Here is a 27,571-nt window from a genome sequence, read left to right as displayed (position 1 = left end):
GGTTGGATCTCCTGGCAGTCCAGGGGACTCTCAGGAGTCTTCTCCAACACCACAGTTCAAAAGCGTCAGTTCTTTTGTGCTCAGCCTTCTTTATGGTCCAACTCTCACATCCATACATGACCACCGGAAAAACCATAGCTTTGATTAGACAGATCTTTGTAGGCAAAGTAATGTCTCTGCTTTTTAATATACTGTCTAGGTTTGTCATAGCTTTTCTTCAAAGGGGCAAGCGTCTTTCAATTTTATGGCTGCAGTCACCATCTGCAGTGATTTTGGAGTCTAAGAAAATAAAGTCTGTCATTGTTTCCCCATCTGTTTGCCATGATGAAACTGGATGCCATGGTCTTAGGTTTTTGAATGTTGAGTTTTAAGCCAGCTTTTTTACTCTCCTCTTTTACTTTCATTAAGAATCTTTTTAGTTCTTCTTCACTTTCTGCCATAAGGGTGGTATCATCTGAATATCTGAGGTTATTGATATTTTTCCCAGCCTTCTTGGTTCTAGTTTGTGCTTCATCCAGCCCGGCATTTCACACGATGTACTCTGCATATAAATTAAATAAGCAGGGTGACAATATACAGCCTTGATGTACTCCTTTCCCTATTTGGAACCCGTCCGTTGTTCCATGTCTGTTTCTAACGTTGCTTCTTGACCTGCATGCAGATTTCTCAGGAGGCAGGTCAGGTGGTCTGGTATTCCCATCTCTCTTAAGAATTTTCCATAGTTTGTTGTGATTCACACAGTCAGAGGCTTTGGTGTAGTCAATAAAGCAGGAGACTAACAAAAAGAAGAACTGTCTGAATTTTTCTGTGATCCAGTGGATGTTGGCAGTTTGATCTCTGGTTCCTCTGACTTTTCTAAATCCAGTTTGAACATCTGGAAGTTCACGGTTGACGTACTGTTGAAGCTTGGCTTAGAGAATTTTGAGCATTACTTTGCTAGCATGTGAGATGAGTGCAATTGTGTGGTAGTTTGAGCATTCTTTGGCATTGCCTTTCGTTGGGATTGAAGTGAAAACTGACCTTTTCCAGTCCTGTGGCCACTGCTGAGTATTCCAAATTTGCTGGCATATTGAGTGCAGCACTTTCACAGCATCATCTTTTAGGATTTGAAATAGCTCAACTGGAATTCCATCACCTCCACTAGCTTTGTTCGTAGTGATGCTTCCTAAGGCCTACTTGACTTCACATTCCAGGATATCTGGCTCCAGGAGAGTGATCACACCATTGTGATTATCTGGCTCATGAAGATCTTTTTTGTACAGTTCTTATGTGTATTCTTGCCACCTCTCCTTAATATCTTCTCCTTCTGTTAGGTCCATACCATTTCTGTCTTTTATTGTGCCCATCTTTGCATGAAATGTTCCCTTGGTGTCTGTAATTTTCTTGAAGAGATCTCTAGTCTTTCCCATTCTATAACAGCCTCGGATGTTAACTCATGCTAAGACTCCAGAAGCTATGAAGTGTTGAGAGCTGATTTCAGATGAGGAAGTTGAGACCCCACAGTGGGTAAGTAACTTGTCCAAGGTGATAAGCACGCAGCAGTCATGGAATTTGAACCCTGGAGATGTTCAGCGTGAGATCGGGCTTTTGGCCCCCTTGCTCCTGTGTGAGTTTTAGCACCGTCTGACCAGAAAAATACTGTGGTGCTGATAAAGTGCCCATGTCTGAGAGAAAAAATGGATGTTCAGTTTCAAATTTTAAAAATTTGCTTAATTGAGTTTAAAAAAATAGTTATATCTGCTGCTATTAACATTTTTAATTGGAAAAAATTTTTATTTAGCTATAATTGACATAAAATGTTCCATGAGTTTTAGGTTTATACCATAATAATTCTATACTTGGAGCTGCTGAAAAATGATCACCACAGTCAGTCTAGTTAACTTTTATTTATTTTTTAGTTTTTGGCCACGCCATATGAATCTTACTTCACCAACTAGGAATTGAACCCACACCCTCTGTATTGGAAGCCTGGAGTCCTAACCACTGGCCCACCAGGGAAGTCTCAATAAGTCTAGTTAACATCTATTACCATACCTAGTAACAAACATTTTTTTCTTGTGATGAGAACTTTTAAGATTTACCTTCTCAGCCAATTTCACATATGCTGTACAATATTATTTACTGTGGTCACCAGGCTCTACATTATATCCTTGTGACAAATTACTCATTTTATAAATGAAGTCTGCACCTTTTGACATCCTTCATTCATTTTGCCCAACCCCCGTCCCCCTGCCCCTGGGAACCACCAATCTGTTCCCTGTATCTGTGAACTTGGTGTTCTGTTTTTTTTGTTTTGTTTTGTTAAAGATTCCACAAATAAGCGAGATCATACGGAATTTGGTCTTCGACTTCTTTCACCTTGCATAATGCCCTCAAAGTCTGTTCATGTTGTTACAAATGGCAAGATTTCATTTTTTTAATATGGCTGAGTAATATTCCAGTGTGTTTTCATACCACATGTTCATCATCCATCCATCCATCAGTGGACACTTAGATTACTACTTAGGTTGAGTCTTTGTGTTGGCTACTGTAAATAATGCTGCAGTGAGCTTAGATGTGTATATCTATCTATCTATTATATATCTCTTCAAGTTACTGTTTTAGTTTCTTTGGATCAATACTCAGACATGGAGTTGCTGGATCGTATGGTAGTTCTGGTTTTAATTTTTTGCGGAACCTCCGTACTGTTTCCATAGTGGCTGCACCACGGTACATCCCACCAGCAGTGCCCGATGGTTCCCTTTTTTCCACATCTTCTCCAACCTTTGTGATCTTTTGTCTTTTTGATAATAGCCTTCTGACAGGTATTTGGCAGTACTCACTAGTATTTAGGAAACAGATTGTGCTTAGCTCTGCAGACATTTATGCACACATACTGTGGGCTGAGCACTGTTTGAGGTGCTGAGGCTGTCACGGGGAACAAGGAAAGAAAACCACTGCCTGCACTGAGCTGCCTGTTTAATGGAGGCACATGGGTGATAAATGAGAAGTAGACAAAATTGTAAGTTATGTAGTCTGTTAGAAGGGCATCAGTGATAATGTGGTGGCAGACTGGAGGAAGATTTGGACAATAGGAATTACAGTTTTAATTTAAGAGGTCAAGGTAGGCATATGACTCTGCAGTCCCACGCCTGGGCGAGTATCAAGAGAAAAACATGATCTAAAAGGATACGTGTGCCCCAGTGTTCCCTGCAGCACTGTTTACAATAGCCAACACATGGACGCAGCCTCGATGTCCATCAGCCGAGGAACGAATCAGGAAGATGTGCTGCATGTATGCAGTGTACTGTTTCTCAGCATTAAAAAGAATGAAAGCGCCATGTGCAGCAGCATGGATGGACCTGGAAATTGTCACCGAGTGAAGTTAGAGAAGATATATCGTATGATATCCTTTATATGTAGCATCTAGAAAGAAATGATAAAATTAACTTCTTTACAAAACAGGGATTTACAGACTCAGAATGAACTTATGGTTGCCAGGGGGTAGGATGAGGGGAAGGGATAGTTAGGGAGCTTGGGATGGACATGTCAGTTCAGTTCAGTTGCTCAGTCATGCTCTTTGTGACCCCATGGACTGCAGCATGCCAGGCTTCCCTGTCCATCACCAACTCCTGGAGCTTACTCAAACTCGTGTCCGTCACGTTGGTGAGCCATCCAACCATCTCACCCTCTGTTGTCCCTTTCTCCTCCCACCTTCAGTCTTTCCCAGCATCAGGGTCTTTCTAGTGAGTCAATTCTTCGCATTAGGTGGCCAAAGTACTGGAGTTTCATCTTCAGCATCAGTCCTTCCAATAAATATTCAGGACTGATTTCCTTTAGGATGGACTGGTTGGATCTCCTCGCAGTCCAAGGGACTCTGAAGAGTCTTCTCCAACACAACAGTTCAAAAGCATCTATTCTTCGGCGCTCAGCTTTCTTTATAGTCCAACTCTCACATCCATGCATGACTACTGGAAAAACCATAGCTTTGCGACTAGATGGACCTTTGTTGGCAAAGTAATCTCTCTGCTTTTTAATACGCTGTCTTGGTTTGTCATAGCTTTTCTTCCAAGGAGCAAGCGTCCTTTAATTTCATGGCTGCTGTCACCATCTGCAGTGATTTTGGAGCCCCCAAAAATAAAGCCTGTCCTTGTTTCCCTATCTGTTTGCCATGCAGTGATGGGACTGGATCCCATGATCTTAATTTTCTGAATGTTGGGTTTTAAGCCAACTTTTTCACTCTCTTCTTTTTACTTTCAGAAATCAAGACGCTTTTTAGTTCTTCACTTTCTGCCATAAGGGTGGTGTCATCTGCATATCTGAGGTTATTGATATTTCTCCTGGCAGTCTTGATTCCAGCTTATGCTTCATCCAGTCTGTATTTTGCGTGGTGTATTCTGCGTAAAAGTTAAATAAGCAGGATGACAATATGCAGCCTTGAGGTACTCCTTTCCTGATTTGGAACCAGTCTGTTCCATGTCCAGTTCTAACTGTTGCTACTTGACCTGCATACAAATTTCTCAGGAGGCAGGTGAGGTGGTCTGGTATTCCCATCTCTTGAAGAATTTTCCATAGTCTGTTGTGATCCACACAGTCAAAGGCTTTGGTGTAGTCAATAAAGCAGGAGACTAACAAAAAGCAAGAACTGTCTGTCTTTTTCTGTGATCCAGTAGATGTTGGCAATTTGATCTCTGGTTCCTCTGCCTTTTCTAAATCCAGCTTGAACATCTGGAAGTTCACAGTTGACATACTGTTGAAGCTTGGCTTGGAGAATTTTGAGCATTACTTTGCTAGCATGTGCTGCTGTTGCTGCTGCTAAGTTGATTCAGTCGTGTCCGACTCTGTGCGACCCCATATACGGCACCCCACCAGGCTCCCCTGTCCCTGGGATTCTCCAGGCAAGAACACTGGAGTGGGTTGCCATTTCCTTCTCCAATGCATGAAAGTGAAAAGTGAAAGTGAAGTTGCTCAGTTGTGTCCAACTCTTAGCGACCCCATGGCCTGCAGCCTACCAGGCTCCTCCATCCATGGGAGTTTCCAGGCAAGAGTACTGGAGTGGGGTGCCATTGCCTTCTCTGTGCTAGCGTGTGAGATGAGTGCAATTATGCAGTAGTTTGAACATTCTTTGGCGTTGCCTTTCTTTGGTATTGAAGTGAAAACTGACCTTTTCCAGTCCTGTGGCCACTGCTGAGTTTTCCAAATTTGCTGGCATATTGAGGACAGCACTTTCACAGCATCATCTTTTAGAATTTGAAATAGCTCAGCTGGAATTCCATCACCTCCAGTAACTTTGTAGTGATGCTTCCTAAGGCCCACTTGACTTCATACTCTGGTATGTCTGGCTCTAGGTGAGTGAGCACACCATTTTGATTATCTAGATCATAAGACCTTTTTTGTATAGTTCTGTGTATTCTTATCACCTCTTAATCTCTTCTGCTGTTTCTGCCCTTTATTATGCCCATCTTTGCGTGAAATGTTGGTATTTGTAATTTTCTTGAGATCTCTGGTCTTTCCCATTCTGTTGTTTTCCTCTATTTCTTTGCTGTGGCCCACTTAGAGTCCTGCATTAACACGCTGTCACAGGGGGGCATGTTTTATGCTTGTGTTTTGAATGGGAGCCAGAACCCTGCTGAAGTGTGGCTGTAGAGATTGGGGTGAGTGTGTCAAAGTCAAGTGTCGGTTGCTCAATTCCCAGTTCAGGAGCTTGGAGCCAGGTTCTTGAGCAGAGATTAACGTGGTGACCTTGACTGCCGGGTTCTGTAAGTAATGACTGATGTTGAGGAAGAGGGGCCACTCAGGGACTGACACACAGGATGGGTTGAGTGCAGCAGTCTTTTTATTTGTTAAAATTTTATTATTATTTTTTATTGGAGTATAGTTGCTTTACAATACTGTGTTAGTTTCCACTGTAAATGAAGTGAATTAGCTGTGTGTGTGTGTGTGTGTGTGTGTTCGTACTCAGTTGCTCAGTCATGTCTGACTCTCTGCAACCGCATGGACTGTAGCCCTCCAGCCTCCTCTGGAGCCAGTTGCCATTTCCTATTCCAGGGGATCTTCTTGATCCAGGGATTGAACCCGTGTCTCCAGTGGTGAAGAGTCAGCTATACGTATTCACGCATCCCTTCCCTCTTGAGCCTCCCACCCTCCCCCTTCTCTAGGTCATCTCAGAGCACCGAGCTGAGCTTCCTGCGTATGTAGCAGCTTCCCACTAGCGATCGGATTTACTCATGGTAGTGTATGTATTTGTCAGCCCTAATTTCCTGATTCCTCCCACCTGCTCTCCTCCCCACCCGACGTGGCCACATGTCCGTTTTCTATTTCTGCATCTCTGTTCCTGCTCTGCTTACTTGGTTCATCTACACCATTGTTTAAATCCCACGTATATGTGTTAACATAGATATCTTTTCTCCTTCTGTCTGATTTTGTATGCAGACTCAGTGGCAATCTTTAAATTTTTTTTTATTGAGGTATAACTGATGTCAGTATTAGATAAATTGAGGTGATTCTTCTGCCCCCATCTTGTCCCTCTCCTGTGCCGACTCCTAGTTTCTTCTCTATATCAGTGTGTGTTTTTTTTTGTATTCCCTAGTTGTAATTTTTTTTAGATTCCACATGCAAGTGATATCATACAGTATTTGTCTTTCTCTGTCTTATTTTCATTTTTTATGGCTGAGTAGTATTCCATTTGTCTGTGTGTGTGTGTGTGTGTGTGTGTGTGTGTGTGTGTGTGTATCACATCTTCATCTGTTCATGTGTTGATGGGCATTTGGGCTGTGTCCATATCTTAGCTCTTGGAAATAGAGGTGCTGTGAACACAGGTGCGCGTATCTTTTTCGAATCAGTGTTTTTGTTTTTCTCAGATACATACTCAAGCGGAACTGCTGCCTATATGGTACTTCTGTTTTTAGTTTTTTGAGAAACCTCTGTAATACTCTCTGTAACCCCCATTCCCACCAGCAGTAGAGGAGGGTTTCCTTTTCTCCACGTCCCGGAAAGGCAGCAGCCTTCCATAGCCTGGAAAGCTGTCACAGTGGTCATGTAGGCCTGGGCGCTGGTGGCTCGGGCTCATTTGCAGGCAGAAGGGGTGGAGAAGGACAGGTCTGCTGAGGGGACAGATCCTCTGCTTGGGGGTGACAGGTTTGCCCAGGGGTCAGGGGGTGTGAGGGCCTCCTGGACATGAGTGGGCCCTTGGCAGGGACCCCTGACGTTGTGAGTCTGGTGTGGCTGTTTCCGGGGAGATGGTGTGCAGACCCTGGAGCTGTTTGGTGGTGGCGCTGCAGCTAAGTTAACTGGTCCTTCCCATCCTGTGGGGTCTGACTTAGCTTGTTTGAGCCTCAGCTTTCATAGGAAGGTGGGCATTGATGTAAACGTGTTTGAGTGAGAGGTTGGGGCTATAGACAGGGATTTGGGCCCTGTGGCTCCAGGAGCAGGTTAACAGTCAGAGGGCGTCAGTGCATGGAGGTCTGGGCTCAGGGGGCAGGGCGGCCGGGGGGGCGGGGGGCTGGGGCTGGGGTGCGGAGGAGAAGGAGGGCTGGGTAGAAAGCCGCCCACGGTGCGGCTTCGGGAGAGGACAGAAGCCAAGGGCGTGAGTGCCCGCACGCGCCCGCGCAGCGCTGAAGTGGACCTGCCCTTTTGCTCCTGTTGCAAGTGCCTTGTCTTTTCACCCTCTTGGTGTGTGTCTCCTGGCCACAGTGTGGCATGGTAGGTCGCAGAGGTTTTGGAAGTGGATCGGAGTTCAGTGTTTATGCCATTCATAGCATGGTCAGCTTTTTTATGTCGGAGTCGACATATATAGGGTGTTCATATAGGGGATTCTGAGCTATTCAGTACAGTTTTTATATTTGGGGATTTTAATTATCATTAAACTTTGGTGTGATTAAGCTTGAACGTCAGAAAAAGGCTTTTGGAGAGGAGAGTGGTGTCCTGCCAGCTTTGAGACCGCGCTTTGCTGGCAGTCTTAAACAGGTAGACCGTCTGCTTGCAGTGCGCATCTGAGGGATCACTTGGCGGGCTCCGGCTGTCAGTGCACCATTATAGTGTCATTCTTTTCAGTAAGTGTTTATTGAGTGTGTGCTGTGTGGCAGGCACTGTTTTAGACAAGTTCATCACCCTTGCGGGATTTGAAGAAGGTTTTATTTTTGTTTTTTGGGAGATGGTGTGTTTCTCTGAAACAGCTGCTAAAGCATGTTCTTTCTCAATAGGGTGATTCTGAAGACGACACAGAGGAGCAGTCTCAAGAACAGAGGTAAGGAAAGGATGGGAGCGAATCCGGGTAAAGCTCCCTGCCCGCTTTGGATGCTGTCTCACGTCTTGGAATGTGTGTTTATGTATTTAATAATACCTGTGAGAAATGTTTCTTTTTGACATTTGGGGTATCTGGACTCTCTAATAATACGGTTTTGTTTTAAAATGAAGTTGCACCGAAAGCTCTGGAGACATCCCCCGTCCCAGCTTCACGCTCCTATGACGTCCTTGCACGCTCCGTGCTGTACACGCTCGGTTCTGTCTACACACACCTGTTGGTCATCACGGTGCTAGGAGCCGAACACAACACTTTGACTAAGACCTGCTTGTGTGCAGTAGGGAAGCCAGACATTACTGTAAATAAAGCAAAACAGTTATGTTTATAATAAGAACTATCAGTAATTCAACTGCTGTGGGAGAGATGAGTGCGGTGGGTCACGTGGACAGGTGGTCGGAGGTGACGCTGGAGCTGAAGTGTGGGAATGCGTGGGGGCAGCCACGTGCCGGGCGGAAGGAAGGGAGGGTGCCAGGGCCCGCAGTGGGAGGCACTGGAGGCGGTGCAGGGGCCTGGAGACGGCCAGTGCGTTTCTGTAGGATCAGGGGTGAGGCGGGACCTGAGAGGAGACCACAGTGACGAGATGCAGCTGTATTTTTGTAAGCGTGAGGTGAGTGGGTAAAAGTGGCCGGCAAATCAAAAGATGTAAAGTCCATTTTTAAGAGAATCTTTGGTCCCAGGGCCCCCTGGGTTCACTGCTGTCAAACTGGGGTATCTGGTGCCTTGGAAGGGCCTCAGTACTCTCTAAGTGGTGCCTGGGCAAGGGGGTATGTTTCAGAGAATCGGCTTCTGGCTTCCCAGCATCCGTGTACTGTCCCGGAACTGATCTGAGATCGCAAGTCATCGTTTCCCACCTCTTCTCTCACAATCTCACTCCTCTGCTTTGCCGAAGAAAGGCATGCCTTTGACTGGGGCCTCATCTTCCTTTGTGCTTCACCTTGGGCAAAGGGACAGTTTAAAATACTGTTACTGGTTAGGAGAAAATGATTTAACTCTGATTGGATCACAGTGTCATTGGTAACTCTAGTGGTTTTCCAGTCTTTACTTTCTATAAAATTGAAGGAAGTGAAGTGAAGTCGCTCAGTTGTGTCCGACTCTTTGCGACCCCATGGACCATAGCCTATCAGGCTTCTCTGTCCATGGGATTTTCCAGGCAAGAGTGCTGGAGTGGATTGCCATTTCCTTCTCCAGGGGATCTTCCCGACCCAAGAATAGAACCCGGGTCTCCCGCATTGCAGGCAGACGCTTTACCGTCTGAGCGGACCCAATCAAATTGGCAGTTGTTTAGACTATCAAAAGTTCTTCTTCTTTTTATTAGTTTTTGCTGGTGTATAGTTGCTTTATAATGTTGTGTTAGAACACTGTACAGAACATTGCTGTGCAATGTATAGCAAAGTGAATCAGCTAAGCATATACATACATGCCCCCTTTTTTGGATTTCCTTCCTGTGTAGGTCACCACAGAGCATTGAGTAGGGTTGCCTGTGCTCTGAGTTTGGTCCTCATTAGTTACCGGTTTGATACATGCACGCATGCATGCTAAGTCCCTTCAGTCGTATCCAACTCTGTGCCGCACTGTGGACTGTAGCCTGCTGGGCTCCTCTGTCCATGGGATTCTCTAGGCAGGAATACTGGAGTGGGTTGCCGTGCCCTCCTCCAGATCATATGCACAGTAGTATATATACGTCAGCCCCAATCTCTCAGTTCTTCCTGCTCCCCCTTCTTTCCCTGGTATCCATAGGATCTGTGTGTCTGTGTCTCTGTGTCTGCTTTGCGGATAAGCTCATCTGTAGCATTTTTCTAGCTTCCACGTTAACCATACTATATGCTTTTCTCTTTCTGACTCCTTTGCTCTGTATGCCAGTCTCTCTGTGCATCCACCTGTCTGCAGATTGCACAGTGTCATGTCTTTTCGTGGCTGAGTAATATTCCATGGTATGTATGTATACCATATCTTCTTTATCCATTCTTCTGTTGATGGACATTAGGGTTGCTTCCTTTCCTGTCTATTGTAAATAGCACTGCAGTGGATATTGGGGTGCATGTATCTTTCTGAATTTTGGTTTTCTCTGGATGTATGCCCAGGAGTGGGATTGCTGGGTCATATGGTAGTTCTATTTTTAGTTTTTTAAAACTAAAACTGTTCCTGTTCTCCACAATGACTGTACCAATTTACATTCCCACCAACAGTGTGAGAGAGTTTCCTTTTCTCCACACCCTCTCTAGCATTTATTGTTTGTAGATTTTTTTGATAATGGCCGTTCTGGCCGGTATGAGGTGATGCCTTCTTATGACTTTGATTTGTATTTCTCTAATAATTAGTGATGTCGAGCATATTTTCGCGTGCTCGTCGGCCGTCTGTATGTGCGCTTTGGAGAACTGTCTGTTTAGATCTTTCACCATATTTTGATTGGGGTTTTTGCTTTTTCAATATTGAGCTGCAGGAACTGTTTGTACGTTTTGGAGATTAATCCCTTGTCAGGTGCTTTGTTTGCAAATATTTTCTCTTAAAAGTTGTTTTTAATGATAGACTTTTGGCTAAAATGCTGAGGGAGTTTAGAGCATGTCGGGACAGTGCTGTAGCAAAGGTTGTTCTTCCATTCACACCTATATGAACAAACTTTCTCAGTGCTTACATTAAAAAAAAAAAAGGACAAGGAAAATAAGAACAAATTGATGCTAATTAAACTTGTCTCATTCTAACAGTAATCACATACATCAATTAGGAGGGAAAAGACAGTTTATTCATCTCATTAAAGGATGCAATTTCAATAAAATTATGTTCAATTACCTCTGAAAATTTGTAAAATTTCTTGGTTTGATCAGTTGTGTGCTAATAAAATTATAATGATAATTCAGAAGAAAAAAATGAACACTTAGATCCTATGGTCATAAGATATTTTAAAAAATCCTGAAATCTCAATTAGAGCCCATAGTTTTGTTGAAAGAGGCTTTGAACATAAAGCTATTTTAGGTTAAAATCCTTTTGAGAGAATATTCAGCAGTACAGGAAAGTCCATCTGTATATTTTGATGATTATGAAAGTTATTGCAGTGGTATTTAGATTCCTTTGAATATAATTGTAAAAGTGTGAGTCGGATTAAAATTGCCAGTATTTACAATATGTCAGAAATTACATTTTTTGTAAACATTTATATTCACGGTATATATAACATTTTAGCTGTTTGAGATTCCTTAAATATATGGGTCAAAGCTTGATGTTTGTCACAGTCCAGTTTGAGGGTCTGGGAGCAAGAGCAGCTGAGTGCCGATGGGGGTTCCAGCGTGGCTGGCAGCGGGGGGGACGGAAGACACGGGCAGTTCTGCGGTGAGCTTTGGTTGACTCAGTTGTGGAGATGGAGACAAGCCTGGAGCAGCGGATGATGTGGTGGGAAAGGTCTGGCGCAGGGCAGGCGGGAACTCTGCTTGGCTGCCTCCTAGGAATCTCAGACTTGATGAGACAGGAGGCAGTGCGGGCTCGGGAGTGAGTGTCAGCTGCTGGGAGCTGGGGGATGAGTGTGGGCTAGGGTGTGGGCTAGGGAGGCCAGCCTGCGTCTTCAGGGGCCTTGTCCTGTGTAGTTTTGCCCTGGATTTCTGCTTTCATAGATGCTTCTTTCTTACTACGAAGAACTAGTTTCTTCTCACCAGTTTCCCGCCACACTTAAAGATATGGAGTCGATTTTGCCCTTCTTCCTCTTTTGACGTGGATAATTGGTGTGCGGGTGTAGGGGGCGTTGAGTCAGTGGCTTTCAGACTTAGGGACAGCAGCTCAGTGAGAGACCTTTTACACTGTGATTACTTACTACCCACAGGCAGTTAATGGGGTGTATGACTATGTACTCCTGCTTATTTATTTGTAAAATAGCACTTAACCTGTGCTGCCTGTGGTGTACTCTGTTTTCTTCTCCATTTTAAAAAATTGTGGCAAAATCCGTGGAACCCCACCACTTCAGCCAGTCTGAAGTGTGCGCTTCTGTGGTGCTGAGTATATTCACACTGTCGTGCAGCTCTCGGCTCCACAGAGGTCGTTTCATTCTCTTTCATTGAAAAAACACCGGCTGCCACTGCCGAACTGATTGCAGAACTCCTCCATCATGACTCACTGTTGGCTCAACCCTGATTTGTATGTTTTAATCCTCTCAAGGACCAGTATTCCAGCGTTTTGCTGTTACTTTATCCCTCGTTGCTTTCCTTTTAGCTGGACTTCCAAGCCTCTTGGGTTTTTCTGTTGTTGTTGTTGAGTTTTTTTCCTTTTGTGTAAAGGCAAGATCATGATGAAGGTTGGATGCTGCAACCAGAAAACCTTCTCTGTGTCCATTTTCTGAAAATGTTGCTTCTGGAGATTTCACCATGAATTCTCTGTAAGTCTTACATCCTGGGATGGGTCTTACTGTTCATTTACCTTCTACTATGCAGTTGGAACTTTTTTTAAATGAAGATTTTTAGTACTTTCAAAGCTCGTAGATTCTCTTGCTCCTTTTTTTTTTTTTTTAAATTAAACAAATTTTTTTTGGCTGCATCATGCAGTATGAGGGATCCTAGTTCCCCAACCAGGGATGGAACCTGTGTCCCCATGCCGTGGAAGCACAGAGTCTTAACCAATGAACTACCAGAGAAGTCCCTCTTGCTATTTTTAAATTAAGCCTTTTGCTTTAGAATAGATGTAGGTTTATGGGAAAGTTGTAAAGATGGTACAGGGAGTTCCTGTCTGCCCTTGGCGCAGTTTACCCCAGTGGTAATCCCTTATGTTACTGTGGTCCATTGACCACAACTCAGAAACCAGTGTGGGTATGTGACTGTGAACTCAGCTCCACGCTTGATTCGGATTTCCCTGGTTTTCCCCTAACGTTCTGTGTCCTAGGATCCTGTCCAGGAACCCACATGACTTTTAGTTGTAGTGTCTTAAGGTCCTTTTCGTTGTGACAGTCGGTCAGAGTTCCCTTGTTTTCGAAACCATGGCAGTTTTGAGGAGTTCATCCTTCAATTTGGGGTTGTCTGAGGTTTTTCCTCGTGGTTAGATTGAGGTTATGGGGGAGGAAGACCTCAGTTACAAACTGCCGTTCTTGTCACACAGCAAGGGTGTTGGCCGTCAACGGGACACCCCTTCAGTGCTGACCTTGACCACCTGGCAGAGGTACTGTTTGTCAGCTCTGTCGACTGGAAACTTCTTTGCTTACCTCTTTCCACACTGCCCTCTTTGGAGGCAAGTCATTAAGTAGAATAAGCTCCACTTACATAAATTGTTTAGAATTCCTCCATATGGGAGATTTGTCTGTTCTCTCTTACTGATTTATTCAGTCATTTATTTATGTCATGGATGTTTATTTTATACTTTGGATGATAGTCTAATAGTAGGGTTGTGCTGCTATTTTGACTTTTTATTTTATTTATTTTTGGCTGTGCCGAGTCTTCATTGCCGCTCGGGCATTTCTCTAGCCACAGTGACTGGGGGCTACCCTCTCGGTGCGTTGTGGCGGCTGCTCTTGCTGTAGAGCAAGGGCCCTAGTGTGCTCAGGCTTCAATAGTTGCGGCACGCGAGCTCAGTATTTGTGGCTCCTGGGCTCTAGAGCACAGGCTTAGTAATTGTGGTGCACGGGCTTAGTTGCTCTGTGGTGTGTGGGATCTTTCCATATCAGGGATCGAACCTACGTCTCCTGCATTGGTAGGCAGATTCTTTACCACTGAGCCACAAGGGAAGCCCTGCCCTGCTATTTTAACACCCTTTATTCTTAACCTTATTTATAAAGTCATTAGTATGTCCTTACACATTTTTCAAACATTTTTGTGATTTTCATTTTAATTACTACCCTGCTGTGCCAGCGTTAATGACATCGAGGTGAACTGGAAGTCAGTGCAGGCAGCACATATGAGTTCCACAGAATGAATGCTCTGTCTCTGAGAGAACCTGTGTAGAGGAACAGCTGCTAACTTGGGCAATAGATTTGACCACAAAACAGTCTCAGTACGTTCTCGGAAAAGTGGCGGTGGCCCTGACCTCTGGCACTGGAGAGAGTGCAGACAGAGAAGGGGGCTCTGTGTTTCCCTCCAGACTAGCCAGGGCGGGGTCCTCGCTGACTACTGTAGATTCTGGGGTGTGGGGTTTCTAGAGCAGCTTGCCTGTGATCTCAGACAGAGTTTGGGAAAGCTTTTAGGGTAATTGGCCTCATTGAAGATTTTGTTTATATTATCTTGACTTCATCTTCTGTGAATGCTATGTAATTGTACTTGGTTGAAAGCCAGAAAAGCAATATTTGAAAAACTTTCTCCCCTCGCTCTTCTCCATCCCCATTTTTCTCCTGGGTGTTCTCAGATATCAGCAGTAATCTGCTCCTCTGCTGAGAAGGATTGCTGTTGGGGATTCAGTGGCGGGAGCAAAGGGGAGCTGGCTGGCTTCAGCCCTTCTTAGAACTGGCTGCTCTCTGGATGCATCTCTGAAAAGCCTTTTTGGGGTCAGTTTGTTAGAATGTGAAAAATTTAAGCGTTGGCAAAGTATAAATAGTATGTTATTTCCTCTTTTAAAATGGTTATGTAAAACTTATCCATTCTGACTGGCTCTGGGGTGTCGGGGGAAGGTGGTTGTTGTTTTTAATGTACTTTGGTAGCAGCGGCAACATGTGTTCTCCTGAAACCCTCTCCATTAGTTAGAGGAGAGTCAGAACATGAAGAAAATCTCGTTAACCTTTCAGCAACATTCTGAAAGATGTAATTGCAGACAGTAATGGCTTAATCTTCAGGGAAGCTTCCTTTTGGCAATGACTCGGTCTCAGAGCCCCCACAGGAACGGAACAACTTTCCGAAACTCTTCTTTGTTTTCAGCCCTGGAGTTCCTTGTCTGTTGATAGGGTCGTGCATTTTTAACCTGAGCTTGCCTCTGCCTCCTCTCCCGGGTTTTCATGGAGGAGGGACTTGAACCCGGTGGCACCTCCTGCCCCGGGTGGCACTGCGCAGTCCTGGAGGAGCACGACTCCGCCCTCAGGAGCCGCCCCCTCCGCTGACCCGCGCCCCGCGGTCATCTACAAGCCAGAAACAGCGTTTCCCTCGCCTCCTGTCTGCTCCTTGTCCCCAGGGGGTTGCTACGTCTGGCTGCGTCTTTTTCACACGGTCTGCTGCCTGGGTTTTACAGCTACCCTAGCCTGTTCTCCACGTCCCTATCCAAGTCATGTATCTAAAACTTGGGCGCGTCCTTGCCTGCCTTTCCTCTTACAAGCAGCCTTTCGGGGACCCCTTGCCTTCTGAGCCTGGCACAGAGGCCTTTTGTGATGCCGCTCTCCTCTGCACACTTTACTCCCCCACCCTTCTTGCTTCCTCTCATGCATGTGGCCCCTTTCCCTTTGCAGGAACACTTGTCTCTTCCCCGGCAAGGCCCTAACCCAACTCTGTTGGTCCTGCTCTGCAGGGACCAGGGCAGTTCTGCTGGCTCCGGCGCTTACTCCTGTGTTTAAAGTCACCTATCTGTCTTGAGTCTCAGTCAACGGATCCCCCAGCACCTAACCACTGGCTAACACCTAGGAGAGGATCTGCTAAATGAAGGGACAAACCCTCCTATCTTTAAGTCTCTGAAATTGATCGCTTGTCATACTTCATGTGCCTTTCGTATCCAAGCACACAAACCATACTTGTCACTGAAACCACGGTACTGGTATTCCTACTAGGGGTTGTGGTTTTTAAATTGGATTGTTGCAGTTGGTGTGTTTTTAATGAGAATGGGTTGTTAGCTCTGTCCCTGTGCCCTGCGGTGCCTTCTGCAGGGTCGTGGGGCCTGAGGGGTGCGGAGTGGACGTGTTCAGTCATGGTTTTCGTGGCTGTGACAGTGTGAAGTGAATTTCCTTAGACTGTAATAGGGCTCATAATTTGGGTGTTGGCCTTAGGATTACAAGCTTTTAAACAGGGTTCTTTGTACTTATTAAATTTGTTAAGCCACAAAATCCTTTTCATCTGTTTTAGGTGGTGAAATTTCTAGCAAAGCTTTTTGACACTTATATAATTTTTAGGCCTCAACTGAAATCACTTGGGAAAATGGTATAATAAGATCAGAATCTTATACTGATTTTCACGGAAAGTTTTGCTTTTCTTGAATATATATTTTTCACACACTCTGGTGTGATTCAGTTCAGTTCAGTCCCTCAGTCGTGTTTGACTCTTTGCAACCCCGTGGACTGCAGCACACCAGGCTTTCCTGTCCTTCACTGTCTCCCAGAGCTTGCTCAAACTCATGTCCATTGAGTCAGTGATGCCATCAACCATCTCATCCTCTGTCATCCCCTTCTCCTCCTGCCTCCAATCTTTCCCAGCATCAGGGTCTTTTCCAGTGAGTCAGCTCTTCACATCAGGTGGCCAAAGTATTGGAGCTTCAGCTTCAGCATCAGTCCTTCCAGTGAATATTCAGGACTGATTTCCTTTAGGATGGACTGGTTGTATCTTCTTGCACCCCATGAACAGTATGAAAAGGCAAAAAGATATGACACTGGCGTGATTAGACTTGTGCTAATTTGTATCTTTAATTAAACAGGATATTTGAGCCAGCTTTAATGATTCCAGGTGTATTTTGAAGGGTTAGTTTAGAACAGACAAAACGTGTCCTTAATGTTGATATTCCTGAAATAAAAAAGGGGACTTGGAGATCCCGAAACAGAAAAGGGGCATTGGAGAGGTTGGGTGTGTTTCTTAAGAACCTCTGTGTCCATTAACTTAGACTTGATCAAGTCGCCTTTAGGAGAAGTCGCTTAACTCGGTACTGAAGGCCCGGCCTCACCAGCGTCCTTCCCTAGGCCATCGAGTGGCCTGCCTGGTTACTTACTACGTTTCTGTAAAGTTCTGTAAAGATGTTGGAGACGTGCTGTGACATCAAGCCTCTTACTGCTTAAGGTGGCAGAGCCTGGGATTTCAAGGTTCAAAGAAATATAATTTCCCAAGGCAGTATTCTGTGTCTGGGAACACCAGTAATGAGATAATGGGGTCTCCTGGGAGCTTGTTACTTTTAAATGAATTGTCATCAAATTATTAGTTTGTTGTTAGAGTCTTGCACATAGGAAATAGGACTCCAGAGTAATAGTGATCCCTCCTCCCCAGTAAATGTGACAAAAGAACATTGCCACTTTACAAATAATTACTGCAGTAGTCTGGACAGTGTTTCATAGAGGTGCTCAATAAAGATGTTTTTGGAACCATTGCTTTAGGATTTACCATTGCATCTACTTTGTAAATGATGTGAGAAAAAGTCTCATTTGTGAACTGTAGTCCTTCCCAATGTTTTCCCCCAAAGTAGTGGGGATGTAGTTTTGAAAAGTCTGCTGTGGGTATGAAAATTCTTTTAAATTAAACAACTTATTGAGAATTTTCAGTCATTTAAAAATTACTCACTGATTATTCCTTTTTTTCTTTTTCCTTCCGAAATCTTTTAATAAAATCCATGTTTCAGGAACACAGATAGCCTGTGTACCTTCTGGCATTATCTCTTCTCTGCTACACAGATGATGCTTACCCCAGTCTGAGAAGCGTGGGTTTAGTGCCGTTCTGCTTTTACCCCTTACTCCAAGTCCCGTTGTTTCTACCCATTTGTTCAAGTAAACACAGCTCTGCCTTCAGAGCATGTGGCTGTTGGGCTAAAACCACACTTGTCCAGTAGGAAAGATGATTTGCTATTTGTGGTATGTCCGGAAGTGCCCACTGCTGTGCTTGAAGTAGTTCCTAGGGAACAGCAAAGGCACAGTGTGTGACCTCCCAAGTTGACCTTTGTGAAAATGTGCACGTTAATTCATGTTGATGTCATGCCTGGTACAACAGTGACTTTCAGGATTGTGCTACCCTGTGAATGTTCATTCCTTTATTTAGCTGCCACTAAATTGTTGATAATAGGTGAAGTCCAGTTTGAATAACAATGCAGCAGTGTTCCAAGTGATAAGTTACAGCAGGTGTGTGTGTACATACTGTGATTTTTGGTGGAGTAATTCTTCTGGGAACATGATTCATCTTTCTCTCTTAAAATCAGGCCATGTCAATCCAGTTAATCCGTTCAAAATCAGATTTAAGTCATTGCCCTTGTACTTAGTTTGCAGAGTCCTTTCTCGTGCATTGTTCTTAGAAAACCAGGTGGATGTGTGCTGGTTTTCCCATTTTGTAGCTGAGGAACGAGTTCATAAAGCCCAGCAGTTGAAGATCACAGAGCTGTGTGGTGGCAGGCCCGTAAGTGGAAGTGTCCTCTTTGTAGATATACCCGTCTGTCTTGTCTCTAAAGAGGAATCGGTTAGATGACTCTTCTCCCAGTTAGATGTACTGGTGCCCGGGATTGATGGGTGAAAGCGGTCCAACTCTCTAGTAAGCTTTGGTAGTGTAGCATACCTGGCAAACCCCCTGGAACAAAGGAGCATGGCACTTGTAAGACAGACCCAGAGCTGGGTCTTCAGTCAGCCTGCACGGGCTGCTAGATAGCTTCTTCTGGAGAAGGCAGTGGCACCCCACTCCACTACTCTTGCCTGGAAAATCCCATGGGCGGAGGAGCCTGGTAGGCTGCAGTCCATGGGGTCACTAAGAGTTGGGACACGACTGAGCAACTTCACTTTCACTTTTCACTTTCATGCACTGGAGAAGGCAATGGCAACCCACTCCAGTGTTCTTGCCTGGGGAATCCTAGGGACGGGGCAGCCTGGTGGGCTGCTGTCTCTGGGGTCACACAGAGTCGGACACGACTGAAGCGACTTAGCAGCAGCAGCAGATAGCTTCGTCAGTTTACATTGTTTCTAGGTGCTGCTCACCCACTGCCTGTCAGCTCCGTAGCTTTTGGAATAGTCTGGAAAGTGCATATCTGGACTTTTAGTACTTGGTGGAACACATGTCTGTGTAATACATGCTCAGAGGTTGCCCTCTGTCCTGGATGGACATGTTATCCTGTTAGCTTGCTTTGCGATTTTCAGCTTCAAGTAACAGAAAGTCCTGACTCAACAAGCTCAAACAATGAAGGACTTATGTCACCTAACAAGAAACCAGGAGGCAGGGTGGTGCTGGTTGGATATGCTGAGCAGTGGGCGTTGGCCGCGGCAGCGCTTCCCACTTGTCCGCGCTGCTGCGTCCCACCGCGCCCGGGTGGTGCTCACTGCCTGGGTGAGCATCTGTGGGCAGGTGAAGAACCTGCCTCCTGGGCCCCTTTCTCAGGAGCACTCCTCAGCGACTTCCCCTTACGCCTCACACTTCAAAATAGGTCCATCTCAGCCTGAACCCCTCCCGGGCGTCGGTCGTGGTGGGGCTGCTAGGCTTGGAAGGGGTGCTCCCTGCCTGGCGCAGGCTCTGTCTTTGAGGTGGGTGGGTGAAAGGGGAGGGAGGGCAGGCTGGCTGCAGGGGTGTCAGCAGCTCGTCACTTGCGGCCCGGGCAGCGTTTCTGGACGAGCAGTCCTGGAACCAGCAGAATCAGCACCACCTGGGAACCTGTTAGGCCGGCTCCCAGACCCCACCCAGCCCGGCTTCTGAATCAGAAGCTCCGGGGCGGGATCTGCGACCTGTTTTCACAGCCCTCCGGGTGATTCTGGCGCGGGAGGTCCAGCCGAGGCCTCCGAAACGGCACATTTCAAGACACACCTTGGGTTGAAGGTGCAATGATGGGCGGGGGAGGCCGTCTCGGAGGTGAAGCCGGGAGGCCGCCTGCGCTCAGCGCGCGCACGGGCCGCCCTGGGCTGGGCGCAAACCTCGGATACCTGCACGCCCTTCATGCGCGCGCGCCGATGCGTTTCTCCTAAACGAGCTCTGTCCTGGTGATGGGCCGGGCGGGTCCCCCACCCGGGCCCACCGTGTCCCCGCAGGCCGTCGAGGTCGGCTTCCTGGGAGGAGGGAGGAACTTTCTGGGGATAATTCACTCATTATAAATAAGGGGAAGTGAGTCTGGCAGAAAACCTTGGCCCAGTAACAGAAAGTCTCAGTTATGGGAGGGGAGTGGCCACCGGCGGTACAGGGTGTGTGTGAGCGCGCATCTGTCCCTGGCCCAGCTCCCTCTAGGCACGTGGCTCTGTGTGTGTGTGTGTGTGAGAGAGAGAGAGCGCGCGCGCGAGAGCGAGAGAGAGCGAGCACGAGTCTGTAGGGGGTTTGTTGGGGCAGGAGGATATTAAGTAAAAACTGAGAGAAATGTTCTAAATACTCTGTGAGGACCTGGGGTCGGGGGGAGTGGCAGGGGCGCCGCCCACTCTGGGGGGCACCTGGCCATCCCGCCTCACACCCCAGCCCCGTCAGGGTGCCGGCCTGGCTGCAGGAGCCGGGATGGGACCCTCGGGTTGGGGGAGCTGGAGAGAAGGGCGATGGTTGGGGCCGGGGCCTGGGGCGGCGGAGCCTTGGGAGGGGGGAGGCCTCCGCCAGCCAGACCAGACAGGGATTTCCCGGGGCTCTCGTGGCGCAGTGGGGGCTTTTGCCCCCAGAAGGGGCAGGAGGCGGAAGCCCAAGCTGAAGCGTGCTGTGTTCGCTTCCTAGGGCGGCCATAGCAAAGGACTTACCAGTAGCTTGAAACAACAGAAGTTTATTCTCAGTCCTGGAGACCAGGAGTCAGAGCAGCGCCCCTCTGCCTCCGGAACCCGCAGGGACTCCCTCCTTCCCCCTCTTAGCTTCTGCTTCTTGGGCCATGACCTTCGCCACTCCGGCTTGCAGCTGCATTCCTCCGGCTCCCTGTGCTGTCTCGGTATCTGCACACGGCTGTCTCAGAACAGCAGCATACTGAGTCAGGGGACCGCCCTACCCCAGGATGACCTGATCTTAACTAATCATTTCAGCGACCCTGTTTCCCGTAAGGTCTCATTCTGAGGTCCTGGCGGCTAGGATGTCAGCGTGTCATCTTAGGGGGACACAGTTCAACGTATTATGTACAGAGGCTCATTTGTGAGCCTTTCGAGGGTCTCCTCACCCACATCCCGTGCCCTTCCCTGACTCTGGGCCTTCTAGGAATTAACTGGTGTTGGGCTGGGCGTTTGCATTCTGAGAGCTGCACTTATAGTTATGCAGCTGTATTTGTAAGAGCACATCCATGGGAATTCCTTTTTTTTTTTTTTACACCAAATTGTGGACACCAAGTACAAGTATTTTTTTATGATTTTTTTTTAACTCGGTGGAAAAAGTGGGAAGGTGGAAGAATATTTCAGTATACACCGAAGCTTAGCAAATAGGCAAAGCCTTGCAATCAAACCACAGTCCTTAGGTTAGAATTCAGAAAAACACAATTACTGAAACTGCTGCCGGGCGGTGTGTGCTGTGTTGGGGTGTGTGGACGTACCTTAAACAGGTTTCATTCCCAGTTTAAACCCAGCAAGTGAATCCGTGTGGGTTGACCCACATGCTGAAGCAGATCCTTGTGAGCCATTCATCAGTTTGAAGGGAGAATCCTTTTGTTGTTCCCTGGAAGTGCTTGAATCAGCATGAGTCTTTTTCTGCTTCGTGTACTTGGACTGCGGTTACCCAGGTGTCTGAGAGTGCCAACCGTGAGGCATCGGCGCTGGTGCTGTGGACTTTAATACTTCATCTAGCAGTCTCCTTTCAGGTGGATGGATGTTCCATTCAAATTGCCTGTTGGTTTGACTTTCATGTAACTTGAATTAGTAGATTAATGCTTTGGGAACATCTGATCTGTGATCTTGAAATTGGTTACGGTTGGCGTAATTCATGGGTAATTAGGTGCCTTCGCAGTGACTCCTCTAGTCATTAGAGGGCTGGGGTAATTTGAGGTTGAAATGTGAGAATGAGGTGGAGAAAGCTCTTGTGCTCTATCCCTTAATCTTTTAATCCATTTAACCTGGTTTGTAAATTCAGGCTTCGTTTTAATTTGAAATATATTTAGGTAGCTTGAAGAGGTTTCATTAATTCACCACATTTAGACCATAATTAAGGGAGGGAGGTTATTCCTAATTGCCTAAACTCCTTAAAGTTACCGTGGGTACAGCAAGAATCCATTAAAAATGTGTTGCTCCCTGTTGGAAACTGAAATTCCAGGTTGAAAAAGTGAGCTGACAACCAAAAGAAACAGGCATGACAAAAACAGAACCCAGTTAAGTATGTTTGTGGCATGTGGTGTAGAGTTCGTGGACACACACCTATGAAGTAATCTGGTCTCTTGCTGAGTTTAAGGAGCATCTCTCACTTAAATGCACACTATTTACATTTTCTTTTTATTTCTGCTTTTGAATTGGGGGTTAAAGGGGAAACTGGAGAAGGAGAGAGATGCTTCAGGAGACCTGCACATCTGTAATACTGACTAATAAAAGGAGGGAAGGGGGAAGTAAATGGAATAAGAAACTGGGACAAGAAAAAAAAAAAAAACCAGCTAGATAGAGGGTCTGGATTGCATGCATTTGGGGGTCTGTGCCTTCCTTGCAGCTTGGAATTTTGATCAGGTAGATGGTGGTTATAGGTGTTGGTGGTTAAGGTGTTAATTAAGTCTCCAGTCTTTTGTATTGCTTTCTTAGTGACCTGTGTCAGTTTTCTGTCCCTCTATAAGTAAAATCCTTCAGGTGGTTGGTAAAAATCACTTTATTCCTGTTTAGCAACAACTTTAAATATGTTGTCACACTAGTCATTTTTTTCCAATTTGTATGGTTTGCATTTTTTTTTTTAAACATAGTAAAAGCTCTCCATACACATTTTATATAGTTTATCTCTGTGTTGCTTTTTAGTAGTAGAGATGGTCTCTGACTTAGGATAGTTCAGTTTACAATTTTTCCACTTTACAGTGTCGCGAAAGTGATACACATTCAGTAGGAATTGTATTTGGAGTTTTGAGTTTTTGTCTTTTCCTAGGCTAGTGATAGAAGGTGGCATTCGATCTCATGATGCTGGGTGGGGTGGCCATAGCTCCCATCAGCTCCGCCATCACAAGGGGAAGTAGCTGATACACTGACAGCCATTCTGCTCCCCACTTTTAGTACAGTGTTCCATCAACTATATGAGATCCTCAATACTTTATTATCAAATAGGCTTTGTTGGTACATGACTTTGCTTAACTGTGAGCTAACGTAAGTGTTCTGAGCACCTTTAAAGTAGGCTGGACTAAGCAATCTCTGGTGTTTGGTGGGTTAGGTGTATTAAATGCATTTTTAACTTACAGTGAGTTTGTCTGGATGTAACCTCATGGTGAATAGAACTTCCGTACTTCTATAGAGTGGTTTTTTTTTTTTTTTTTTTAAGGTTTCTTTTTGGTTTCCCAAATAAAGATTCTCAGTATCTGAAAATTACTTAGGCTATTACAGTGTGTAAGTTTTCTAAACGTGTATAGCTTTTGGAGTATTTTTCCTGTAATGTCTAGTTCTGGATGTGTTTGGTGATACTCAGTGCATGTTACTTCCACTGTAAAATAGAAACCTGAGTAAGACTTTAGCATGCTTACTATAGTAAGTAAATATTTAGCTTTTATTTCTTACGAAAAGACCTGGAAAGTCAAGTTAGTTCTGGTCTTCAGGGACGAGGGCTAGGAGGGGAGGTTGACGTGACCATTTGACGTTGTAGATGCCGCCGCACATGGGCTTGTCAGATTGGCCCTCTGCCCTTGGAGCTGTGTCCTCCAGAGGGGGTGTCTCATTCAAGTTTGTACAAAAGCACCATATGGGCACGCCCTGAACTTGGCTCTGCTTGCTACAGTTTTTATTATACTGAGCATTATTCCTTTTGTAGCCTCAAAAACCCACTTAGGTATTAATTAAAACGTTAATTCTTTAAGCATGCTTTAGCATACTGGTTTTCCTGTGCACTTGCTAACCTGTTGCACTTTTCAGTGTAAAGCACATAGCTTTGTGTTCTCATTTGATCCATCTGACCTTGTAAAGGAGACACCAAGATTCTGTGTGTAGAGAACTGACATTTGTTGAACATTGAACATTTCTAGTGGTTTTCCAAGTATCAGCTTGTTTAATTCATAGGCCAAGAGGAAGTAGCTGTCTCTCCATTCTGCTGTGACTCGGAGGCTGTGCCTCTAGAGGCCTGAGTTCTCCCACAGCCGAGAGGAATGGAGCTGAGATGGGAGTCCAGCTGTCAAACCACCAGACTTTGGGTTTCTCCCATCTATAGGTGTGATGTCAATGATTAATAGAAGAATTAGAAAATTCTCACTTGCTCTCATTTCTGTCTTCCTGCTCTAGTTTCCTTTTATTCTAAGATGAGTAGAACAAGAAAAACAAGATGGAATAGTGCCATTTGTTTACATGTATTGAAATGTTGTTAATCCATGTAAGCTGGAAAATGCAGCACTGAGTTATGGGATCTTTGACCTAAAGATTAAAAGAACAGTGAAAAAATACATAATTTAACCCAAGGGAAATGATCTAATATCCACCGTGATGGTGACTTACAAATTAGCCTGTGGTTGGATTGTAGGTAATTCTTAATAATTAAATGTGTAGTATTATTTTTCTTTTGAGTTCACCCTGGATTAAAAATAGAGGGAGCTTGCTGAAGATCTGTGTTTTCATCCACCCTTATTCAGGTCTTTACATTTTACAAATTTTAATGATGTTTCAGCTGGAGATGTTTTCAACGACTATTTTGAATAGTCATTAATAAATGACTATTAATAAGATTAATAATAATTAATAAATGACCAACCAGTCCATCCTAAAGGAGATCAGTTCTGGGTGTTCATTGGAAGGACTGATGCTGAAGCTGAAACTCCAGTACTTTGGCCACCTGATGCGAAGAGTTGACTCATTGGAAAAGACCCTGATGCTGGGAGGGATTGGGGGCAGGAAGAGAAGGGGACGACAGAGGATGAGAGGATGAGATGGCTGGATGGCATCACCGACTCGATGGACGTGAGTCTGAGTGAACTCTGGGAGTTGGTGATGGACAGGGAGGCCTGGTGTGCTGTGATTCATGGGGTCGCAAAGAGTCAGACTCGACTGAGCGACTGAACTGAATAGACATTAATAGATATGCTCAAACTTTGTTTCATTGTTTGAGTTTTAAGGTTAGACATTAATAGATGTGCTCAAACTTTGCTTAAATCATTGTTTGAGTTTTAAGGTTAGACATTAATAGATGTGCTCAAACTTTGCTTAAATCATTGTTTGAGTTTTAAGGTTATCCATAAAATAGCTCATATTTCCTACATTTTACCTGGGGAAAATGACTTCTGCTGTACTCAGTGGTTAAAAGATAACATGCCAGTAATAGGAAGCTGGTGCTTCATATTTCTGGAAAGCCCTGAAGTGTGCTGGTTAAACTAGGACATTATGAACGCAGGATCTGCTCTCAAGGATTGTGCATCATTTTAAGGGAAGGAACGCGTGACTTTGAGGACACCTGGATTAATGTGTGTTTATGCCCTGGGTTGTCAGCTTAGTTCTTTTTATTTACATCTTCCCTGGGCTTCCTATGACATTGAATTGGGGCTGGTGGGGGAGGAACAGAGAAAGTGTGACGTGGGGAGGTTGAGGAGTTGTGGATGGGAGTGGAGGAGCCTTTCCTCTTCTCTCAAATAGGTGTTATGAATAATACCTCCTGCGGAGTTTGTTGGAAGAAATAAGTACGGTGTGGTATTTGGAACAGTCCCGTGCATGTAGGAGCTCCAGTCTCACCTGCTCCGAGGTGGAGAAGGTCGTCCTCGTTTCAGCTGTGGCTGCCTCTGTATCAAGGGGCCCTGCTCTGGCTGCACCCGCCCCTTCTGCAGGGGAGCATGCTTTTTAAATGAATGGTTGCATTTGAGAAGTCAGCACTAGAGCAGCCAAGGCCCCAGGCTCAGAGTTTGAACCCTGTTTGTGTGGCTTTACCAGCTGTGAGATCTAGAGCCTCAGTTTTCTCATCTGTGAAACTGGGACAGTCACGGGATCAAGTGAGGGTTAAAGGGGTTATGTGTAAAAGAACCTCTTCAGCATGGAATATGCAGCACGTATCAGAGCGTGTACATGCTTTAAAGACATTATACTATGTGTCTTAATAAACAGCAGACTGTTTTACAAAGACTTACGTAAAATGATATTCTTCTTTCTATGGTGAGAAAAAATTGAGAACAACCTAATTTCTATGGGGAAAGAATTAGGAACAGTGCATGTATCCCACAGTACATTCGTATAGGTGGCAGTGAAATGTTTGCAAGAGAAAGAGGTTCATGATAGTGAATTTTTAATAGAAAAAAATTACAGACGGATGTTAACTAGACTTACTGTGCTGCTTATTTTGCAGTCTATACAAGTGTCAGTATGTTTGTACACATGAGACTAATAATAACGTCGTATGTCAGTTGTACTTCAATGATGGAGTCATTTGTCTTAGAGGGTGCTGTTGGCTCGGTGGGTCTGTGCCAGGTACTGTGATAAGCTTCCTTGTGTGTTACTCTGTTTTGTTCTTCTGACAGCTCCCGGGCCTGCTGCCCCAAAGGCGGAACTACCTGTGTGACGCTGCACAGAAGCACTTGGGTAGTCTGGAGGAATATGCTAGAAGCTGTTACAGTGTTTTCATTTGGTGGTGAAATGTTATTTCTGGTTTTACTATACCGTAATTATACATATACCATATTATACCGTAAGGTACATTAAAAAATAAGGCACCTTGGCTTAGGGAAACTCACAGTGAAGAGGGGAAATAGACTGAGAGTAGCTAACCACATTCCCTAATCGCAGCTAAGCACGGCCACCGGGAGAGCCCCTCCCGGAAGGTGGTTCAGTCCAGTAGTAGACCTTGCTTGAGGCCGGTCACCTGCAGAGCTGTTTGGTTACCTGGAGCTGGGTTTCAGAGGGGCGGGAGAGAGCTCGTGGCCTCAGGGGAGGGCAGTGCTCTGAACCCTGGCTCTTGTCTGACGGGGCTCTGCCAGCTGTCTACCCTTTCCTTGCTCCATCCTGGGGAGGTGTGAGGGGCACCAGGGTAGGCGTAGTAGCTCTTTATCAGACAAGTGTGACATGCTTCGGCCTGTTAAAGGATGTGGCTGTGCCTTAGGGTTAGGGAGTGGCCCGCCCTGGCCAGAGAAGAAGCTTGAAGCTGAATCCCTTCCCTTGAGGACCAGTGGGGTCCGGGGCCCTGGGGTGGGGTAGCTGGGGTCAGAAAGCGTGGGTTGGAGAGAAGACCATTTGGAGTCAGGGTGTCAACATAGATCGGGCTTTGGCTTTAATGGACAGGAATTCTTTAGAATGGTACCAAATAATCCTTGGCTAGAAGCTGAGCCTAAAGAACAGTTTTAAAAAACTGTAAATCACTTAGAAAACATTTAAATCACTGAATGCTTTACCTAAGCAGAATTTTCTGTAGAAGTCAGGTAGACAAATGATAGACACAGGCTGCCTTGTTCCCCCAGGGTTGGGGAGGTTCCCGGAGGCACAGGGGTATTTTTCTTTCAAGACCCCCCCATGTCATC

General features: G+C 45.5%; 1 protein-coding gene across 3 annotated transcripts in view; it reads left to right on the top strand.

Moving 5' to 3' along the window:
• TMEM131L (transmembrane 131 like) overlaps positions 1-27,571 on the top strand; it is a 175,298-nt gene that overhangs the window by 5,636 nt on the left and 142,091 nt on the right. For all 3 annotated transcript variants that reach the window (NM_001076803.1, XM_059875903.1, XM_024977061.2), the window contains 1 exon segment: positions 8,181-8,224. In NM_001076803.1, coding sequence (NP_001070271.2) covers positions 8,181-8,224 — 44 coding nt within the window.

The sequence above is a fragment of the Bos taurus genome, chromosome 17, assembly GCF_002263795.3.
Source record: "Bos taurus isolate L1 Dominette 01449 registration number 42190680 breed Hereford chromosome 17, ARS-UCD2.0, whole genome shotgun sequence".
Taxonomy (NCBI): domain Eukaryota; kingdom Metazoa; phylum Chordata; class Mammalia; order Artiodactyla; family Bovidae; genus Bos; species Bos taurus.
This window is presented reverse-complemented; position numbering and strand designations above follow the sequence as displayed.